Below are 21,565 nucleotides of genomic sequence, written 5' to 3' on the forward strand. Positions count from 1 at the left end.
ATCTTTTTTGTTTTGCATTGCTCTGTGCTGGTGGCGCTGTGGGGCTCTGAAACAATTCGTGTCCCTGGCTCTAAAGGGGGAGGGGGCCGGGGGGAGAAAGGTGGGGCACGGGTTGATCTATTGTATCTTTTCCTTTTCTGTGTATCAAAAGTAACTGCAAATTAGTTAGAATGACGATGAAATTGTATCTCTGGAAAATGGTAGTGTCGCATGAACTATGGCCCGGCAGAGGCATGACCTCACCCTTTCGCTGGTTTGTGTAATGAAGCAGATCCTTAATTTTTTATTTTTTTTTCCCCAATCCTGTACCTAGAGTCCCGTTTTCTTCAGTGATGAGATTTTCGGTCCCACCCCCAAAATTATTTTATACTGGCTGCAGATGGAAGRTTTTTAAATTATTTTTTGCAGCCAATATGGAAGGCTTTGGCACACACTTATTGTGCAACTAGTCCATTGTTTGCTTGTTGTGAAGTTAAAGGTTCCATCCACGGCTKGTTATCAAGCCCTAAGGTCCCCCTTATTCTTGTGCTTGCATATGCAAATYTTCTGATAAGGTCTGTAGGAGTCTGGTTTGTGTATGAAGGTGGGGTTGAAAAGAAGGGAAAACCTAATGTAATCCTTCGAATTGTAAGAGGATTCACCTGAGGTGGGTGGGTTTTTTCTTTCCTGTTGCTAAGTGGAGCATGCATTTTACATGTATTTATAAATAGATATATGTTAATGTGTGTTGTTTTCTTTTGTTACAACCTACAGATCACCTCGATTCTAATTGCAAAAGGATTAGAAGGCTTTCTGCTAACATCCATATTAGGTGTAAGAAAACAGAAGTGATTAATGTACTAAGATGGGTGGGAAGACATAGTCAAACCCATGATCAGAGCAAATATTGGAAACTCAACAGGTTCAGGAACAAATTTGACATTAAMTTTAACACAACTTTAAGAAATTCAGTRTGCCTGTTATTTTGGAGTGATAAAAGCTGATAATTTTAAAAGCCTTTGCATCTRTTTTACATTTCAATGTCTTCAGTATTTTCAAAGAATAAATTTGACAAATACTCAGCAGTTCGAAACACTCTCTAAACTTCTCATGAAYGTTAAATCTTCAAAAATGCATTTAGATTTTGTTTAAAAAGAAAGCTTGCTCATTAAGTTAATTAGTTTTATGGAAAATGTTATACAACTTCAGTAGATCTCTATAATSGTCTCTTTATTTTTTATCTTTTTTGAAGGAAGGTAAATTTTGCTTCTGTCTTAGGTAAAATACATCTTGCAGCCTTCTTCCAGTAACAAACATATATCCAAGAGAGCAGTCAGCTTTTATCATCTCTGCTCTGTCAGACAGATCTGTTTTTATGGATTCTTGGCTGGAGCAAAGACCTGGTGGCCAATGACAATGCAACATGACCATTGTTTCTTTGGTATCCTGGTACAACTCTTAGATCTTGAGGACAAGTGTCAAGATATGAACCCTCTTAAGAAGTGTGGATTTTGGCCATTCTCCATTTCTATTTCTGACATCTGGTCATGAAGACRTAAGGTTGGCATTTTGGGCACAGTTTATGCCAATAGAAGTAGTGCCAGTTGTTGTTGAATCTATTACAATAATCATAAATCTTAGAGAATCACTGGTTATTTGATTCTGATGCAACTTTTCTTTTTTGACATAATTTAGACCAATGTTCAATGTGCTCATCCATGGAAAACAGTACTGAGCAAATGATAAACTGAGGTACTTACTGAAGGTATTTTCATGCTCCTCTTGTCATCCCACACCATTAAAGTGATGCTATCTTGTGGCTGTGCATGCAGGTCATGAACTGTCGTGATCTTGCTGCTCAGAGTCAGTTCAAGTTCAGTGAAGTCAGCAAGAAAATGAAATCTCAATAGAAAGTCCCTCCACACTTTCTCCCTTCTCTCCCATTCAACTGGGGTTACTCTTTAATGTTTTGCAACTTTGAAGCTGCATCTGATGAACATTTCTGTTTTTACTTCTATCAAATCATAAGGTGAGAAGAGCAAAGTGCTTATCTTCTGTAATTCAGTGGTTTTCTCACTTATCTCCTCCTTCCTTTCTGAATCATTGTGTTGCCAATAAGGAGTAAGACGTGATTTAAGATTTCACATCCTCTCGAAGCTAAATAGCAACTAATTTATCCCCTGCATCATCTTCAGATATGCCTGGAAAAGTTATTCAATCTTTATTGTGTTTTCCCTACCTGCTCCTTCTGAAATACCTGTATGTGGAATTCCAGGACTTAAAGCACAGAACTACTTTTTTTTTTTTTGATGGGTTTAATTTTCTCCCTTATATATCCCTCCATTTCTAAGGTGGCAAAACAAATGTATTTTTCTCCTAATACAGTTTCCCTTTCACTTAGAAAGTCTATATAGACTCCAGACACCTTTCAAAGATATTTGCGTCTCTTGGCTTAAAACTATTTGAAGTACGGCATCCTACTGCAAACCAATCTTTTTCAAGAGCTTAACTCAACCTGACTGACCAAAATGTTCTATGTGCCTTTGTAACACTCCTCTTACTGATATTATTACTACTTTTATATAATCAAGTAAGAGTCATGGTAAAAATGGCTGTCTCAAATTGTCATAGTAATGCAAGATGTGTAGATCCCAGGAAGATAAAATCAACTTTCAAAGTTAACCAAAATATGATGAAAACAGTTCCTCAGAAGTGGGTGGTATAGAAGAACATTGTTTGGGGCTCAGTTCAAACAAAAGCCACACCCCGTTTCACTCATATGTTGCGCTTTCCAGTTTCCTATGCTGATAGCATACGTTGGTGCCTGGGACTTCTGTCTGTTACCTTTTAAAGGTTCTAAAGTATTCATTGTGTCCTTGATTCAACAAGATTTCATGGGTGGGAGGACTATCTTGTCTGGCATCTTGTGACATAGTCTTGTTCTCACCTTTCTTATTTCATGACTTTGCTAGCTTTATTTCACATCATACTTGTCATCTTGTAGCAATGAATGATTATTTTAAAACTTACTTCAAGGATCACCTGTTTCCCAGCTCTGGACAAAGGCTCAAATCTTATAGAAAGTTAGGTCTCTCCACACCTCTTCCAGAATGATATCTGCATGACCGTTCAGCAGTTTGAAACAATCTGCTCTATCTCCTTTATGCCAGAGGAACTGCTATAACCTATCTTTCCACCTATTAACATTCTTCATATCTTTCCCCTCATCACAAGAAGTTAATTCATGTTGCAGTGAAGAGGTAATCCTAGATTTTAAATTCTTTAGTAAATATACAGGGTGGGGGAATGTCAGTGCTTGAAATAGAATTCCTGTCTTGCTGTTGTGAGCAACAAAATATGCCTTGGACAGATGAGATCACCCACTCAGTGGCTTCACATCCTGTGGGCTTCTTTAGACTAAATCACATTTCCAGTGTAGTGTGTTACTACTGGAGTGTCCGGGACCAAGCCAATACCAATACTRCAAGCTTCCTTAATAGGAAGGTTTGTCCATCAGTTCTCTACTGACAATAGCTAAAGCCTAAAACTGGTGGTCAGAAGGTACTGCAGTGCTTAAAAAGTCAGAACATTTGCTAAAAAATACTCTTTCTGCTTATCTTCCAGTATAAACAACAGAGAGATGGGAACTGCCAAATAACATGTGAGTCCTAGCCTKCACTACATGTGCAGGGAGTTGGGATGCTGCTCTGGAGCTCCTGGATGGTAAATGGAAAGCTGTTCAGAGCCATCCTACACCATATAACAGAARACAGTAGTTACAGATGTAATGTCTATTGCCTTTGAGCACCAGTRAAAATAGCAAGAGCTTAAACATACTCCATGGGAATTCCAACTTGGAGCAAATGATATTGGACTGAAAATGGTGAGATGATGACTCTCCACCTTCAGTTCTTGAAGAGAACTTGGATCACTTTTGCTAGGGAACAGGAAAAGGATGAGTTAGATTTTACAATGCATTGAGCACTAGGATTTCCAGAGGAAGAGGGAAAAGGTGGGATCTCATCCCTGCATCCAGAACTGCCTCACAGATTTTATTCAATAATGTTTAAATGTAAAATGTAGGAATTCCAAGGAACAGCGAATAGATTTGTTCTTCCTGGAACAGTCTTCTTTTTATCAGGTTCCATTTTGGTTTTTCTCTGGGACAAGTGCATGGTTAGAGATCTGGGAAATGGGCCTGTAAGGTGGCATTAACTTGTGCTTCCCTGGATTTCCASGAAGTTGTGCTTCTGAGCAAATTGGAATCCCTGTACCATATACATTATTGTTAATGTAGAACAACTTTCACTTGCCTTTAGACAAGTATTGTTAAATCTGTAATCCTCAGTGGAAAGAAACAGATAAAGTAAATTACAGCTTTCAAAAACAAACAACAAAAGGAGCCCAATAACAGCAAAACCACAAACAAACAAACGCTATCAAATTTTGGATTTCTGCTGTGATAAGAACTGTATTTTAAACTTAACTGAGTATCCTGATCAGGTCTCCATCTGCCTCCTGTGACTAGTTCAGATGTGAATGTCCTCAATCAGACATATCCCATGCCCCTGCATTTGCTAATACTGACCTGTGCATGATTTAGGTAATGAAAAGTTAGATCTTAATCCTCACTCCCCTTCAGAGCAATGAGATAATTGCTAAATGGGAACAAGACCTCTGGCCTCATAGAGGTGTGTTTGCAGTATTCATTAGCACAAATAAGAGTGAGCTTTCCATGTTTGTTCAAACAAACTAAAAAATCAGGTGACTCAGATCTGGGGATTTCAGGATTATGGGTATCCCTTAGGTCCTGTATCTATTTGGTATAGAATCTTGGTGCTGTCATAACCTGATGACTAAGAGGATAATTTCTTGAAAGAGTCCTTTTACCTCATAGATCTTCATCTGTAATGCCAGGGGTAGACAGGGCATGTTAAATCCATCCAGGGATGGATTTATTCACAGCTTTTTTCTCAAGAAAGTTTAAAATTTAATTTAAGATGTTATAATGCAGAACAGCTATATTATTTCTGATGGACTTAAAGGTATCCACACAAAGCAAAACATCTTGATGTCTTTAAACAAAGTGATTGTGTGTTCACAATTCAAGAAAAGTGCTATAATCAACATCTTTTAAAGAGAAACCATGCTGGATAACAGAGGGGCACAATGTACATCTGATGATTCTGCATAGACCCTTTCTATTTAGCCCATGTTCATCTACAAACACAAAATGAATGAAGATTCCATAAGAAAGAATTCTGATTTCTTTTATCACCTCTGAATCAATTTCCAAGTTAAATAATGGGTGTTGTGGGAATCTGTGGGATTTGGAAATTCTAGTCAAGCAGACTTCCAGATGATCTACTTTAACATGAGAAACAGTTTTCCTTCCTATCTTTCATATTCTCCCTTGATATTTTTTCTTTTAATTAGGTTGTGTCTCTTTATGCTAACACCTTCCTTGAGTTGTCTGTAAATCAGAAGTTCAGCAGACTTTACAYGTGTGGCCAGTAGCAGGCTGGTGCACATTAACCCCAGTTAATGACAGAGGTCTGYTGTGTTCTCTTGATCAGAGGAGCAGAATGTCAAAACAGCTGTAAAACTGACACATTGCTCAATAAGAGAATGAGAATAGAGAGTCTTTATCCAAGATGGATGAGGGGGTTAAAGTCTTACCTGCTTGTAATCCAAATGATTGGAGAATATCACTTTCCATTTGGCTGTGTATCTCAGGTTGCCCCTACAGCAGATTTCACAGGGGACGTGAGGAGAAAATGCCAATGATATCATAGCACCTCAGGCTTCCATAYCCCACCTACATTAGTGACAGAGAAAATAATGTGATTTCTCTATTTTTCTTCTCACAGCAACTTCATGTTTGCATCTAAACCAAAACACTTCCCTCTCAACATCTGCCCATCTCCCACAAGTTGTTAGCATTCTCTAAATGTTGAAAAACTACAGAAAATGTATTTTCTTCAGGTTAACCCTACCAAGAGTTTTACATTTTTATGTCTCTGCCATAATTTAAAGATATACAGATAAAGATATTTCAAAAGAGTTTTATCTGAGCAGTTTTATATTCAGAACTAGCCTCCTCTGCTGGATATTTACAGCCTAACTTAATTCATTAGGCCTTTTTTCCACTAATGCAGCATTATTAATTTATGTTTTCTAAAGTATATATATAAACATTCAGTTATAAATATGATTATTTGTATCCCAGAAGACAAGCAATATTTTTGAAACATTCACTCAGGCTTAATTTAGTATAAATCAAGCTACAATGTGTAAAAAATCCACTTCTAAAATTGAAAGAATATTTGTGTTCTTRCAAACTAATAACAACCAGCTTTGGAAATCCAAAAGCTGAGTTATTTGCATTTTTTTTTCATTTCTTTGGAGAAATGTATTTATGTTAAGTAAAGGTGGTATAGCCTGTATAAGGTATATATTAATACATTTGTATTAATTTTATGTAGAATTCAGAGTTCACTTACACTGTAGGTATGYAGGTAGATCCCACTAACATGAAAATTAAAAAATCAAAACATATATATTAGGAAATACCTTTCATCCAAGATGCAAATATACTTTCCTGCATCAAAAGATTTCTGAAGCTGAGCTCATTCCTATCTAGGTATAAGTCAATGATTTCCTCAAYTGTCTGAGGGAAACAGATAACTTACTTTCATTCTGATTCAGGAACTGCAATTTAAAGCATTTGGCTTTATATAGTAAATCCACATTAACTTAACTCCACAATATTTAACATCAGCAACATAATTCTGATGTTCTGAAAATACTTGATCATACTAATGAGAAGCCTTGAARCACTTAAAACAATTTTCCACAGACTGACTGACAAGACAGGATTTCTGTCTTGGGAGTGTAAGGTAAAAATCTAAAAAGTTAGAACGTATAATAGTAAGACATTCAGGTCTTACTATTGGACTGAATTTGCTATTTTATTTGCATTTACATAGAACCATGCAACTACGAGGGTAGAAATAAAGCTTCTGAAGTCATGCAAAGGCACAGATCCTGTCCTGAGTTCACCCCTTTATCCCAGGTTGGGGTGTGAGGGCTGGCAGTTGAAGTTTATGTAGTTGTGCCATGTGTGTATTTGTGGTGGGGATTTTTTTTGGTTTTCACTTAATGGTCAATTGAAGGATTTGGGACAGTGTGCAGACCCATGTACTGCTATAATTTCTCTACTTCTGTTTTCCATTTTTAGCCTTCTACCTTAGACCATGCAGAATATCAAAGCTGGATTCCTTTGCTCTTTGATGAATTAGCAATTGTCTTGGCAATGGAAGGTTGGGCTTTTTTATTAGGTTGTTTGGTTTTGTTGTTTTTTTTTTTTTAATTGGTTGTGGTTTTTCTTGCTTTTTTGTTTTGTTTGTTTGCTTGGGTTTTTTGTTGTTTGTGTTGGGGTTTTTGCAAGAAAAACCCTTCTGCTGGCTCTTCTAGTAGAAATAATACAGAATCATGTGATTAAATTTACTTGACTCAGAAATTATGCATGTGTTATAATCTGATGTTTGCAGAAGTCCATGCCTAAGTAAGAGGCGGTAACCAGTCCGCCCRGCTCGGATTGTGTTTTCCTAAAAAATTGTGATTTTAGCATTACTCCTGTTTAGTATGTCAGAACACAAAATGGTTTTGATAAAGATTAAAAAAAAAAAAAAGATCATAAAGTCAGACATTTTTTGATTTTGTTTTGTCCCTCTTTATCGTACTATTTAATCCTAAAAGATTAATTTGTGAAATGAGTTGCTGATAAAGATGACTAAATCAAGACTTCAAGGTATGTCTAGCATAGTATTCTAGAGGGGATATGTATTATAGAATGAAAACATGAAGGAGAAACTCATAAATCACTWTTAACCTTTACAGTTCTTAGGATAACTGTTCCGAGTCCATTAAAATTTACCCAGGGAAAGATGTATTTCAAGACAAAAGAGTCTCAGCATAATTTGTGTCTTTTCACCACCACCGTCTCTAAGAGAATAACTGCTTCCACTGTAACATGTTTTCCCTAGACACATAAAAACTTAAATCTTTGAATCAAGCTATGCAAAGGAAGTTGATTCTTTTCTGACAGTACCAAAAAAACTCCACCAAATCCTTTATGCTTTCAGATAGAGCCCATTTKACCATTTGCTTGCCTATCTGTCCAGGTCATGTAGGGACAAATGCTGAGTCTGTAAAATAATTATCCTAAATCACCATTAATTCTTCTTGAAGTCTTGTAGTCCTCCTATGACTACAACTGCCTCGACCACCTCTAAGGGTTAAGCTGTTATTGGAAAAGTAGGAATCTGGCAATAGCTTTTGCTTCTCCTCTCTTAGCTTTGTCTCTTCTCAGTGAGAAAATTGATGGCTAGTGGCTTTTCCTTATCTTCTGGATATCRCTACATGGCATATCCATTTGAGGATTATTTTAGTTTCCCTGAGGATGCTGGACTCAACTTTTGAGTATTTATGACTGACAACACATCCTCAAAGATTACACCATTAAATTGGCTTCTGGCTCTTTTCACTCATGGAAAAATGTTGCCTGTTGTACCTCCAAATTTAAAACTTTGTTGGCAGTTTTGGAATCTAAAGWATGACTACGTACATTCTGTTGAATGGTAAACTAAATAGGTTATTAAATGCGGTATTATCCCTTCTCCACCTCTATTTGGTATTCTGCAGTCCAAACCAGAAGAGCTCACAAAAAATAAAAGGTGACTGAAAGATCTGGCCATACAGTACGTATTCCTGCTTGCTCACTAAAATTTWTATATATATATATRTWWDWKATATATATATATATATATATAAAAGACAAATTAATCTCCCTTTGTTGAGTCAAGAACGGAGGAAGAGATTTATTTGGTCACTACTTCAAATTATGAATCAGAGAACTTAAAATAAGCTTTGTACCCATTGCCTCTCAACCATGGAGAACTAAAATAACTCAGTGAATATATCATACCATACTTTGAGATACCAAAGCTATGAAACATTACATTTTATTTCTAAAAAGTGGCAGAAGTGATCACAAAGGTGTTCTACACCAGTTTCGTAGTATGGTGTCTGAACTGTTTAAATGTGTGTTCTAATATCTCTTTTGAAACAGACAGTTGATACAAGTAAATAAGGTGAAATTCACTAAGAATTACATCAGTTCATTTATGGTTGAAATCTTCATGCTACTAAGATAATTTCTGTATGCCTCTACCTACTACTGTAATATGACATTTTATAAAATAACGAAGAACCTTTAGTGTCATATTTGCATACATGTATCTCATTATAATTCAAACTCCAGGTAGCTCACTGAGATGATTTAAAATAATGTAGCTATCTGAAATGTTACAAAATACATACAAGAAAATTAGCTGAGAAGCCAGTTTGAACTGTAGCATCACCAGCAAATGTGGAAGAGCAATATATACATACAAAATTCATAAAAGTTCACTGCAGAACAAAAGAATCASCAGTATCTTTCCAAACATCCCTAAGAGTAAGGCATTCTGGAAAGAAACCAACTATGGTAACTTCAGGATGTGCCATTTCTTAATATTTGAGTACTGAAWGTGTGTGTGATGAGAGAGACCACTGATGCTTCTTATCAGTTCAGAATAGTCAGCACTTATGGCAATTAAAAAAAAAGGTTAACAAAATTTCTCTACAAATAAATGAAAAGTTATTAGAAGCAGGGTATAAAATAGTCACAGAGTGAGAAAAAATAAAATTGCAAATATTAATGGATATTTAAATCAGTGTATAGTTTAGTGTAATAAAAAATACAAACAAATCCTAATACAAAAATAAACAAGAATGTTTAAGAAGGCTTTTTTTGAAGTTGAATAATTGTCTCCTAGAATTTTATATCCTTTAAATATGAAATTCTTGATTCCAGAAGGCACTAAAAATGACATGTGTGTAACCTATGTGCACCTAATGCATAGTACTTTTGTGATGATTGCTGCTAGAATGGGAGACAATACTAAACACATGTGCAAAAGGCTACAGTTCATGCTTAAACAAATGAGTGGAAGTATTTCTTGAACTCAGAGAGGTTTTAACTCATAAAACTAAATAAATACTGAAATTTGTAAAAACTTATCAAACAGTACACAGGACTGTTTTGGGCTTCACAAASYTGARTTAGATGATGAGAGCACAARAGACCCCTACCACTGTCTGTAGGTGCATGGATCAAGTTGTATYTTTGCTTGTAATACTCATTCTGAATTTAGTACTTTTGAATGTATATTGAAATGGTATTTATCAGCTATACAGTTGATACACAAAGTGCTTTCATTTTAATAAAGTTTGTTCTTTTAATTGCTTTGAGATCATAAAAAGACAAAGCTTTAAAGAAATATCCCAAATGATTTCAGCAGTTTGAAAAAGAATAACAGCAATTCTAAATGTCTTTTCATTATATTTCTTTAAGTTACTTTACCTTACAGTTCAATTTTTGAAAGAGACACATAGCACTTTGGTTCAACAAATTAGCTTACATTTACTGATCTTTTACTGAGAGCTTGCAAAAAGTATTTTGGTCATTATATGAAAAATACCAATTCTCCTTTAGCTACTGTCATAGTGCTGCACTGATGTCTATAGATGTAATGTGAGCATTTTGGTAAAAGGTATAAAATGGAAAAAAAAAGAAAATACACCTGCCTATTCTAACTGAAAGGAAGCTAAAATGGAAACATCAGTCTGGTTATGTTCTATACCTTTTCCTGTCACCACCTTTTACAGAACAGCCATCAAGGCTGATGTCACATTGTTTCCGATTCACTTTTCACCTTCCTAGCAATTTTGAGGGCTAATAATCTTCTACTACAAAATATTTAAACACAGACTCTTTTATTGGCATAACATTAAAAGCTGATGAGTCCAAGAGTTTCAGGCCAAAATTTTTTCTTAATGCACTGTCCTCTTTGTATCCAAACGTTATTGTCTGTTCTGCTTGCTCTGCACTTTTCTCAAGCCTGTGGCAGGGTTAGAAATGCAAAGGTCAATTAAGGATAAGTTTGAACACTTCCTTTATAKTTCAGGATATTTTCAATATTTTGCTTTTCATGATGTTCATTATGTATTGTTTTCCTTTCATCAGTGTAAGTGGAGAGTTGTATTTAATGGTCTTATTTTTTGCTTAGCTGCCAGGTGTTTCAATTTTCATTTAAGTCAAAGTTAATCTATGATGGCATATTGTGATCTTTTTGGGTGGTTTTTTTCAGCACCTTATTTGTCTGCTAATTGGATAAACTAAATTATTCTCTATTTGTGGAAATGTGTGTAGATGTTTAAGGGGCAATTTATTTAAGGATTGTATTTCTAGCTAGTGTGCGCTTTAAGCTTTACTATTAAGAGTGAAAAGCAATATGCATGTTTAAACATTTGGTTCTGATGTAATTACCGAAATACAAATGAATACAATGATACTTCTTAGTTCATGCTACTGTCCTTAAAAAAAAAAAAAAAAAAAAAAAAAAAAAACCCCCCCCCCCCAAAAAAAAAAAAAAAAAAAACCTTCCTAAAAAAAAAGTCTCATTCTCCCTAGCAGCTGTCTTTCACTGCGTTCCCCTGTGCTGTACAGGTAGAATTTATTGTCTCAGAGGTGATGAAGCCAAATGACTTGCAGTTTAAGCAGTTTAGGAAACCTAGKGGGAAAACAGACATGAAAATAGTTGGCTTGAAACTGCTGTTAACAACTGCATCTAGTAATATTTCATCTAGTGTCTAGAAGTGGTTTAAGACTGAGGATGGTGGTATTATTAAAGAAGTGATGCAATTGAAAAAATTGCTTTTGATTCTGTTATAGAGATAATTTCTAAAAGTTATTTGCTAAACAAACTAAGGTTTTTTAATTTTTTTTTTTTGTTTTATCTATGCTGTATTTCTGAAAGTTCATACCCAAGAGCAGTATGTGATAAGGAACAAGTTCTGTCTACCGATTCTTATGTGGCAGTAAAAAACTACAGTATTTTGCATTAAAAATGGAGGGACACTTAAATTCAATCAAAACACAACTATCTCGCATTTTTAAAAGAAAATAAGCATAACTTCAGTAAGATGGATTTTACTACAGAACTAAAATTACATTATAACCTGGCGTAAGCACATACGTGAGCATGTAGAGTTCCTTAAGTGGGTGGCTGCAGCCCTGGCCTGGCGGGAACGGAGTCAGACGTTCCTGTGGCCGCGCTGGGATGCCCTGGGGCGGCTTGTGCAGAGAGCACCGAGACCGGGGGAACTCGGCATTTCCGATCCCTTGCTTAGAGCCGAGCAGTGCATCCATTTAATCGACTCACTCAGATGTAAACGAGCTTCCCTAATCAGACATGCTCAAGTGAGTTCCACCCTTTGCCTGGGGTGAGCTCGCTTCAGCGGGTCACTGATAATAACTTAAGTCCAYGCAAGGGTTAAACCAGTTCACGTGTCTGCACTTCGCTGCTGGACTAAGTTTCTGAAAACCTCAGAGAAACGGCGTGGAAGTGCCGTTGTGGAGGTGTCCGGTTCTTACGGTTCTTCACCGTTTTCGGGCAGGTGCCTGTGTTTCCCTCCATTTAGCACGGACGCGAACTCGGTTCGGCGATGCGGGCTAGGACAGCGCACGGTGGGCGGCTGCGGGGCCGCGGCCGGGCCCTGAGGCGAGGGGCGCTCCCCGCAGCTGGACCCGCTCACTCGCGGGGTGCCGCTCCGGCCGCGGCTCGGGGCACTGCAGCCCGCCYGCGTCGGAGTGAATTCAGTGCCCGGCGCCGCTGTCCCGCGGTCTTGTCCCCGAGAGCCCGGAAARGTCGGGGCCGACACCCCCCGGCTCTCTCGCCCAGGTTTCCCGGAGCTGTCAGGGTCAGGCGCGGCTGCAGGGGAGGTTCCCCCACGGGTGAGGGGCTGGGGGCCGCCSCAACTTCCTCACCCCGGCAGGAGCGGAGCGCGGCTCCGCGGCACAGCTCGGCGGCCGGCCGGCGGAGCGGTGCCGCAGACGCGGATTAAAGCCCCCCTTGCTCCCGGCTGCGCCCCCGATTCCAGCGCCCCGATCCCTCTCCGGCGGTTCCGAGCCCTCTCTCCCTCCCGATCCCGCTCGGGCCGTTCGCAGCGTCCCGCGCTCCCGATCCCGCGCCGCCGTGCCCGCGCCGCGCGCGCTCCCCCCGGGCGGCGCCGTGCCCGCGCCCTGCGCGATGCAGTGTGGGAATGGCTGTGGCGCTGGGGTTGGCTGAAAGAGGCGGCCAGTCGAGGTTTAATGTCCGCCATGTTGGCCGTGGCGTATTGAGCGGAACCGGAGCGGCGGAGGAGCGGAGCCAGCGCCCAGCCCAGCCGCGCCAGCGGGCGCCGCCGGGCCCCGTGTCGGAGTGCGCCCCGCCCCGCCGGGGGAGCCCCGGTCCCTCCATGAGATCGCTCGGCGGGGTCCGGCTCTCAGCTCGGAGCGCGTTTGCTGTCGCCCCCCCCTTCCCAGCCGGAGCCGCCATCGCCGCCTAACATGAGCAAACTGTCGTTCCGGGCCCGGGCGCTGGACGCGTCCAAGCCGCTGCCCGTCTTCCGCTGCGAGGACCTGCCTGACTTGGCCGAATATGCCTCCATTAACCGGGCCGTGCCGCAGATGCCCACGGGCATGGAGAAGGAAGAGGAGTCGGTACGTGAGACCCCCCCCCCCCTCGGCCGGGTCCCACCATCCCCCCCGCACCCGGGCCCCCACCTTCGCCTCTGCGCAAGCACAAAATGGCCGCCATCTTCTCCCCGCTCTCCCCGCCCGCCGGGAGGGGGGGGACACCCGGGGCGGGAAGGCGTCGAGCCCGGCCGTCCCTCACCGCGCCCTCCCCCGGAGCTCCCTCACGGCCCCWTCGCCCCCCGCCCGTGCTTCGCGGCCGCCGGCGGCCCCTGCGCGGGGCCCCGAAAGGCACAAAGGGGGTCACGTGACACAGCGGGGCGGCCGCCATTTTGTGTCTCGGTCCTTGGGCCGGGCCTGGTGCGGCAGCCGCGAGGAGCGGACGGGGCCCGGCGGCGGCGCCGTGCGCGCAATGCCCCGCCGGGGGGCGCTGCCGAGCCGGACGGCGCCGCGGGGGGCGCGCGGCGGCGGGAGCGCGCGCGGGCCCGGCCGCCGTCTGGGGAGCGGGGTCCGGCGGGGCCCATGCATTTTCTTTTTCCGCTGACAGAGGTGGGAAGTGGAAGGGCTTCTGTTTAGGTTTACTTTACTTGAAAACCCTGCAAGTGCCTTCAGACYGACGCGATGTAAATAAAGTTGTGATAGTCTCTAGGAAAGTCGGTTCTGAAGCACTACTCACAGTAAGAAAATCGGTATTGGAAGCTGAAAGTCTATCGCTTCCACTTCGGTTTTGCTGTCTCAGTGGAGGATGAAACTTTAAACCATTTTGAACTTCAGGGTCATTTAATCATTCACTCAGCACTTTCCAAGAGATAGRTAAAACAATCAGTAGTTGTTATTGCTGAAGGTAAAACACGCTGTAACTGTTATTATTGAAGATCCTGCTCTGAAGTGAGTTATTTGCAGTGTTGTAAATCTTTAATTATTTCTTTAGTATAGTGAGGTTTCCCCATCTGYATTAAGGACGGCAAATAGGGAAGTACKGTAAAAATACAGTTGTGTAATCAGGTTTTGAAATTTGGTGCCGAGAACAAAGGTGACACTAGCTAGGCTCGTTAGAGCAGRGTGCTAATAATGCCAAGGTTGTGTGTTCGATCCCCGTATGGGCCATTCACTTAAGAGTTGGACTACATGATCCTTGTGGGTGCCCTCCAACTCAGAATATTCAGTGATTCTGTGACAGTTCATCATAGTCTTGAGTTTTTCTGGCTGTCAGAATACCATTGTCCTTTGAAGGTGATAGGCTGTAAAGTTTCTGTTTGTAATTCTCGATGTAGCAACTTTAAGTTACATTTAGTTTAAGAGAGGTACCATCTTGAAATGGAGTTTCCTCTTTGTGGCATTAGTGCTCTAAGTTAATGGATTCTGTGAATTTTTATGAAATGTCTTCAGGCAGAAACGTTTGTAGAGAGTAATGCACTTTATATGTTGTTGTCCATACAGTTAGCACTTTCTGAGGCTTTTTTTTAGCATAACTCCCTACCATTGGAACGTAATTTAGTATTTCCAAGTCCTTTTGCAAGTCATAAGTTGCTTTAAACATCTGCTAAAATGTGGTGGTTTTGTGGTTTGTCTTTTATTTTTTTAATTGGTGGGCTGTTTTTTTATCGCATTGTTTTGGTTGGGTTTATTTTTGTGAAGATGCTTAAAACTTTAGCATGGTATGCATTGAGTTTTTAAGCAGTAGGTAGCTGTGCTTAGATTACTAGTTTTTCTTTTAGGCACAGTAAATATATTCTGAATTGATACCTGTAGATTCTTAATATGAGAGAAAGCACCTATTAATTTCCTCTTTACCAGAATTTTAAATTTTGTTGTTTGCTATGACACTTGCTGAGTTTATTTCTCGGTTCAAGCGAGAGTGCAAGCATGCATYAATTTATGTAGAAATGTCAGGTTGCTGTCTTTCTCTTTTAGTCTTTGCTTGGCAGTTACAGGTGTCTGTATAGTCTCCCTAAACCCAGAGATGTATGTGCTACCTGAGCAAAAGTAGTCACGGGCAAGGGAAAGATTTTAAACGTTAATTACAAGACTTGTTTTTGTGGTTAATGWGATGCTTTTGTTTCCTAAATTTAGTTTCAAGGGTTAGCTCTAGGTGTAAGTAGACTTTTCCCACAGCTGAAGTTTGCTCCTGCATTTGTTTTGAATATGTATATACTCTCASCAGCACACACCCCCCAGGAGAAATTTGTTTGCCATCCATAAACACAGGTGTCTTTCTGAATCTTTTTTGGACCTTCTTACATAAAACAGTTGATGTTAAATTCATATTCCTTATTGTTCCTGCAAACTTGTTGAATTTCCATCCTTCCCTCTTGTTGTCCTGAAAAGGTTTCTCTTCAGTTTATATTAGTGCTGTCAAGAGACACACACAGTTCTGTGACTTAAGTTGTGGCAAACCTCATAGGTTTAATATCCTACCATGCTCTGTTTCCAAAACTTCAGGCCATGCAGGATTTTGGAAAGTTGGTAATTTGTTTTATGTAGCTGAAGACTTGTATTAGGGAARAAAATCCTTCAATCCAAAAATGATATATGGTTTTTATTACAGACAGATGGCAAAGCATCCATAAGATTCTGGAGAAGAGGTTTCTTCAACTAGTGTGAATAAGCATTTATAATCTTTTATAAATAGAATTCTAACATTGGTTTCAGTTTTGCATAAATGTAATTTTAAATGAACACATATTTGGAGCTAAGAGCTCTCCTCTTGACTAAATAACTTTCCCTAGGGAAAAATGCAATCAAAGAGATTTAATATTCAGGCATCAAGTCACAAGATATTTAAATGACTAATTACTGTTTTGATGCACAAAAAGGAATCTTATTTTGCTTCCCTTTCATCTTATCTTTCTCTCATCCTGTTCCTTGAWAGAAATAAACAGCAAAAATAGTGCATCTTCGTTATTATTACTGGAAACTTCAGATCAGAAGTGATATTCTGTCAAGAGTCTTCTGACGGAAAAACAACCTTGCAGAGTCTGTCTAAAATACGCAGTTGGTGTCAGGGATATAGYAACCCCTTTAAAGGAAGTGACAACTGAGGGCCTTAAGTGATGTTAATTCTGTTACAAGTAGAGTCTGCCTTGCTTCAGGCCATGGCTTCAGTTAATGGTTTTGTTTGAAGGTAAAATACTAGTAAAAAACTCGTCTGGAAGTTACTAACTGATCCTGTGTTCTGACAGTTGGTTTAGCTTCCAAGTTTCTGAGGTAAACACATTGTGGTTTTTGCCAAGTCTGTTGCTAAATCTAAGAAACTAAAAAGTATCACGAGACATACATATCTCAAAAAAAACCCTTCAAAATGTAATGAAATTTTTAATGTAACACTATATGATTTGAAAATCGTGTTTTTGTGCAAAACAAATTCTCAGTGCTGTAAYTTTGAGAACCATACAACAGACTACTGTTAGTAATACAGTAATGCAGATTTGGCTCTCGAGTCCATTGATAACTGAATAAACAAGTAGGTGGAGTGGATTTGTTTATCATTTTATAAAGGACTTTTTAAAAAGCATTTGTTTGTGCACCCTGTGGTTGAGGGATGTGTTGATTTTTSTCTTAACTAGAAATTCCAATTCTAGACTGAAAAGAGACAGCTGGAAAAACAGAGCAGAGGTAACTTTAGTTAAGCGAAATAAAAACTGAAAAAATATTATAGTCTGAAGCTTTTTGAATATGTTCAGTAACATTTTGAAAAAGAAAGTGTGCATAGCTCTACAGGCAGCCTAGATATGATGGCTTCCAACCAAACCAAAGGAAACTACACTTTTTTTTTCCCTTGCATTTTTAGAAAATAGAAAGGACACTCTGCATCCCTAGCCTCTAGATTCTATTAAACAAAAATAAGAAACTTGGGGGTGAGGTGGGAGGTGTTGAGACTTTGTGGACAATTTAAAGAATATATCCTTATGGAAAATTACTATGAGCATAGTTCGTTGGGGTTTTTTTAAGAGAGTTGGAAAAAATGCACAAAGCCATGTGTTTGAAGGACATCATATCAACATAATAAGGCATATTTGAAACGTTGGGAAGTTAAATTTTCTTAGTTGAAGGAGTGCACTAGCAAAGATTAGTGTGAGCAAAGAYACTTTTAATTAAGTCCCTTAGTATGGATCAGAGAAATTAATTACCTATTAGAAAAAATGTGTTGATGACATTTCCAGAGTTAATAACAGCCCTAGGCGTGTGGGAATTACCATGGGTTTGACAGGGGGTTGTTTCATTTTTTCCTTGAGTGAGTTTGTTATCCTTACGTAAAYGCTGATAGTACTATGGTCTGCTAAGGTTTTGGATGCTAGTTTTGATTTTGTCTTGTGTGTTCTTGTTTGTGTAGGTTAAATGCATTTTTTCCTTCAGGTAAATCCTTTTAAATGCCAGTGTCTCTGTCCTTGGTGTTGAGGCAGGAGAGAGTGTCATGTTGCTTTATTGAATTATTCCTAACTTCTCCTTCTTACTGAGATCCTGGTATGGTGATGAATTCTTGTCCTCATCTTAACTCCAGAGTAGCTGCTTGCTTTTCCTACTAGATTTCTGACAGTGATGCACTTTGTGGAGTTGTTTTCTTGAGGTTCACGGTTTAAAATTAAAGCTTGATTTCTAATTCTAGTTAGTGTTGCTAGTTACAGGTAGAAGAATTAAGTAGCCAGAGTCCAAAATTATAATCTCTACTGTTACTAAATKCTGTTCATTCAGTTCTTACTGTTTTTCTTTGTGTATGTGTCATGGTGTAACTGACAGCTTGCACAGCGGGTGGAATTAAGTCTGTATGTGTAATTACCATCTCTGGATACTGTCATACTCTGTTACCTGATGTTTGAGCAAACTGTTGAAATAGTTTTAACTGTGCTTTTGATCTCTTTAAATCCACAGTTATATTATTGTTCCTGCTCTGACTTCAGGGATGTTTAAGAAAAGCTTATTTCATAAAATTTTGTTATTAGATGTAATTTTCCTCCTTCAGCATGACCTGTCAATATTTGCTAAATGCTATAGAAGGCCAGGTGAAGATAAGCTAATGTTCAAATCCTTCAGAACACTTCAAGCATATTCTGTAATAGGATATGTCTTAATTTAACAAAGCACTGCATGGAGATTTTCATTTATCCAGTTTGGAGAGGCTCAAGGATCACATCCTTTCCATGGAACTGCTTTGGGCACTGCTAGCACAGATCTTTTTCAAGCCATATTTGCACAGAAAAATGCCTTTCTTCTCCCAAATCCATACTGGGAGCATTGGGAGGCTACCATATCCAGGGTCTCTTGCCACTGAAACATTTGCTTTTAGCTTACCAAGGGAAAAAGCTGGTAATGAATGCACAAAAAGGTACCCATGTGTTACCATCTAAGCCCCGATGAATTCAAAATATGTAAAGTAAGCATGTAGCTGAGATGCAGTGAGTCATGTAKGAACAGTGTTAACTTACATATGGAAATTTCACTCAAGGTTCTCCAGCTTAAGAAACTGTGTTCTGTGAGTGCTTCCGTAAAGGTGTGTATTTCTTAAATGCATGCATGGTGCCTTAAGTAGTCTTAAAATAAACTCTGCCTTGCTGAGACACAATTCACGGATATTGAATATCTCAGAATCTTGTTAGGGCAATCAGAATTATGTGAATGTAGTCACAGCAGGTACTGTAACTGAGCCATTCATTTCAAGTCTGCATTTGGTTTTTCTTCTTTGATGCAGTATCAGGAAACACTATAAAGTATTTTGCTTGCTAACAGAGTAGAATCTATGCCTTCCTCCCCAGCTGTAGAAGTCCTTAAATCTTAAGCAAAACAGCTGAACTCCTTTAGGGGTCTCTTCTTAGAAGAGGACAACTGAAACATTAAAGGATTTTGAAGTAAGTGGGGAGAGTAGAGACATCTCTTTCTGCGTATTCTTTGATTCATGAGTCCTGTAAACTGAGTGTTGCTTCTTGTTTATGTCATGTTCTCCTTTGTGCATCTTTTGCTCAGTCATTGCAAAGAAATTAATTTTATATGCCAGTCTGTTTGGTTTTTTTTTTTTTGTGCATAATTTTAAATACACCTAACTCATACATTAGATTTCCAAGAACCTGGACATTTGATAGAAGGGGAGCATAGAAACAAGGGCTTGCTACAGTTTTGTCCAAAGTAACAGTCTACAGACACCTGTAGTCAGTCTGGCTGACCTGTAGTCAGTCASTGGCTTCAGATATACCTGTGTGAAGAAGGTTTGAGATATTTAGCCAGAGAATTCTGAGAGAAAAAATGTGACAACTCATGACACGTGGAGCCTAATTTCAAGTGTAAGAGTAATAGTGATGGGTTCCTGCATTTTTCATCTTCAATTATACCAAAACTTTCTGTTCTATTTAGTGTTGAAAGTTCTTCTRTACACCTGAACATGCATGCAAGTTAGGAAATCTGGCAGGTTATGAGGAGTAGCTTCTATCATGAGTGATTTGTGCATTGCCTCCAGCTACCTTCATATCTTGTGATATGAAACCCACTTGTACCAGTGTTTATCCTTTGAAGTCAGAGGAATGTGTTGGGAGGTAGACTTCTGTTACAGATTGGTGCAGTTTATTTGAGGCTGGAATGAGATTGAGTAAATTTTGCTTCTGATTTCTAACTGATATGGGCATTCGTCTAGGAACAAGAAGTAAAGATTATACGTTTGGGATTTGACAACTTCKGGAATCTGACAGTTGCAGGTAAAAGTTTAGGAGTCATGTCTTGTTATTAGACCATAGGGAAGTCAGACACAAACTTGCTGTTGTGAGCAGGGGACTGCTGTGAAAGTGGTTTGATAAGGTGGTGTTCTGTATATGCTGTTAGTTAAGCATGTAATAATGGTAAAAGTGTGTATGTCATGCTCCAAAGTAATGCTGAAAATACTTAATCTATCAGAAAATAATAGGAGTTGGCTCTGCATATCAGAGGCTTCTCCAAGAGGTCCAAATTCTCTTTAGAAGCTATGGAGGAWATTAATTGGCAAACTTCAGTTTGATTATATTCTATAATACTTAATATTGAAAGATATTCTTTCTGAAAGCAGAAAATTTTCAGTATTCATAATGGTGTGAAGCTGGGTCAGGTAATGTTTAGGGTGGCAGTTAGCAAAAGCTTCATTCAGAGTGTGGTTGGGCACTGGAACAGGTTCCCCATGTAAGTGGTCACAGCACCAAGTCTGACAGAGTTCAAGAAGCATTTGGACAGTGCTCTCAGGCATGTGGTTTGTCTCTTGGGATTGTGCTGGGCAGAGCCAGGAGTTGGACTTGATGATCCTTGTGGGTCCCTTCCAACTCTGGATATTCAGTGATTCTATTCTGTGACTTATGTATGTATACAAAAGCAGTATAGTCCTTCTTAAGAGTTGTTCCTCTTAAGAAAAGCTGTATGTAGACTGCTCTTATGGAATCAGTTTGATGTATGCATTCTCAAATTATTTTTACCCTGTTRTGGACTTCCAAATAATTGCACACAAGAGCAATCATGTAACAGCAGTGGCTTTGTGCATGGCAGAGTTATCTACAGTGAGACCAATTGTCCATGTTCACACTTGAGGTAAAAAAGGTTATACTTTCAATGAGGATGTTTAGCGGATGGAAGAGTTTAAAAATCTGTCTGCAGTTGTTTATATTAAGCCAGGGAAAGGGGGATGCCCACAAATATAACTTTGTTAGTGGTATTYTTGAGAGCACAAGTAGTAATACAACTGGCAGGGATTTGAAGGAGAATAGCTTATGTCAGGGTTAAACTGTAAATCATTTTAAAGCCAGAGTTGTATGGAAAGGCTTATGCTYGTGGGAATTTTCACAGCTGGCCTTGAGGAGGAACCCCATAAAGTTAYCTTCCTGACTCTTTCACAGCTTTGATCTATCATATAATGTATTTCAGCAAAGGAATGGATATTAATTGTATGCAGAAGAATATTAATTATGGTAGGGGAAATGGTTTAGTAACCTTAAAGTTTGAGAATCAAGGTGATGTGCCCTT

At 39.3% G+C, this 21,565-nt stretch overlaps 2 protein-coding genes across 8 annotated transcripts in view; one reads left to right on the top strand and one right to left on the bottom strand.

Moving 5' to 3' along the window:
* LOC130579603 (uncharacterized) overlaps window positions 1-13,745 on the bottom strand; it is a 15,831-nt gene extending 2,086 nt beyond the window's left edge. The window contains exons 1-2 of one of the 2 annotated variants that reach the window (XM_057376530.1): window positions 13,691-13,745; window positions 5,659-5,797 (exon numbers count right to left, since the gene is read on the bottom strand). In XM_057376530.1, coding sequence (XP_057232513.1) covers window positions 5,659-5,698 — 40 coding nt within the window. In that variant the 5' untranslated portion in view covers window positions 5,699-5,797; window positions 13,691-13,745. Of the gene's footprint in view, window positions 1-5,658; window positions 5,798-12,122; window positions 12,180-13,690 lie in introns of those variants that run through there. The other variant, XM_057376529.1, reaches the window with a different exon arrangement.
* Window positions 1-21,565, top strand: part of EPC1 (enhancer of polycomb homolog 1) — a 62,953-nt gene that overhangs the window by 878 nt on the left and 40,510 nt on the right. For 2 of the 6 annotated variants that reach the window (XM_057376523.1, XM_057376525.1), the window contains exon 1: window positions 13,284-13,627. The exons of 1 other annotated variant lie outside the window; for it this stretch is intronic. In XM_057376523.1, coding sequence (XP_057232506.1) covers window positions 13,475-13,627 — 153 coding nt within the window. In that variant the 5' untranslated portion in view covers window positions 13,284-13,474. Of the gene's footprint in view, window positions 1-13,281; window positions 13,628-21,565 lie in introns of those variants that run through there. 3 more of the 6 variants (XM_057376528.1, XM_057376524.1, XM_057376526.1) reach the window with 3 other exon arrangements.

This window comes from Malurus melanocephalus, unplaced genomic scaffold (assembly GCF_030028575.1).
Source record: "Malurus melanocephalus ecotype Western Australia unplaced genomic scaffold, MMel_1.1 scaffold_280, whole genome shotgun sequence".
In the NCBI taxonomy this organism is placed as follows: Eukaryota; Metazoa; Chordata; class Aves; order Passeriformes; family Maluridae; genus Malurus; species Malurus melanocephalus.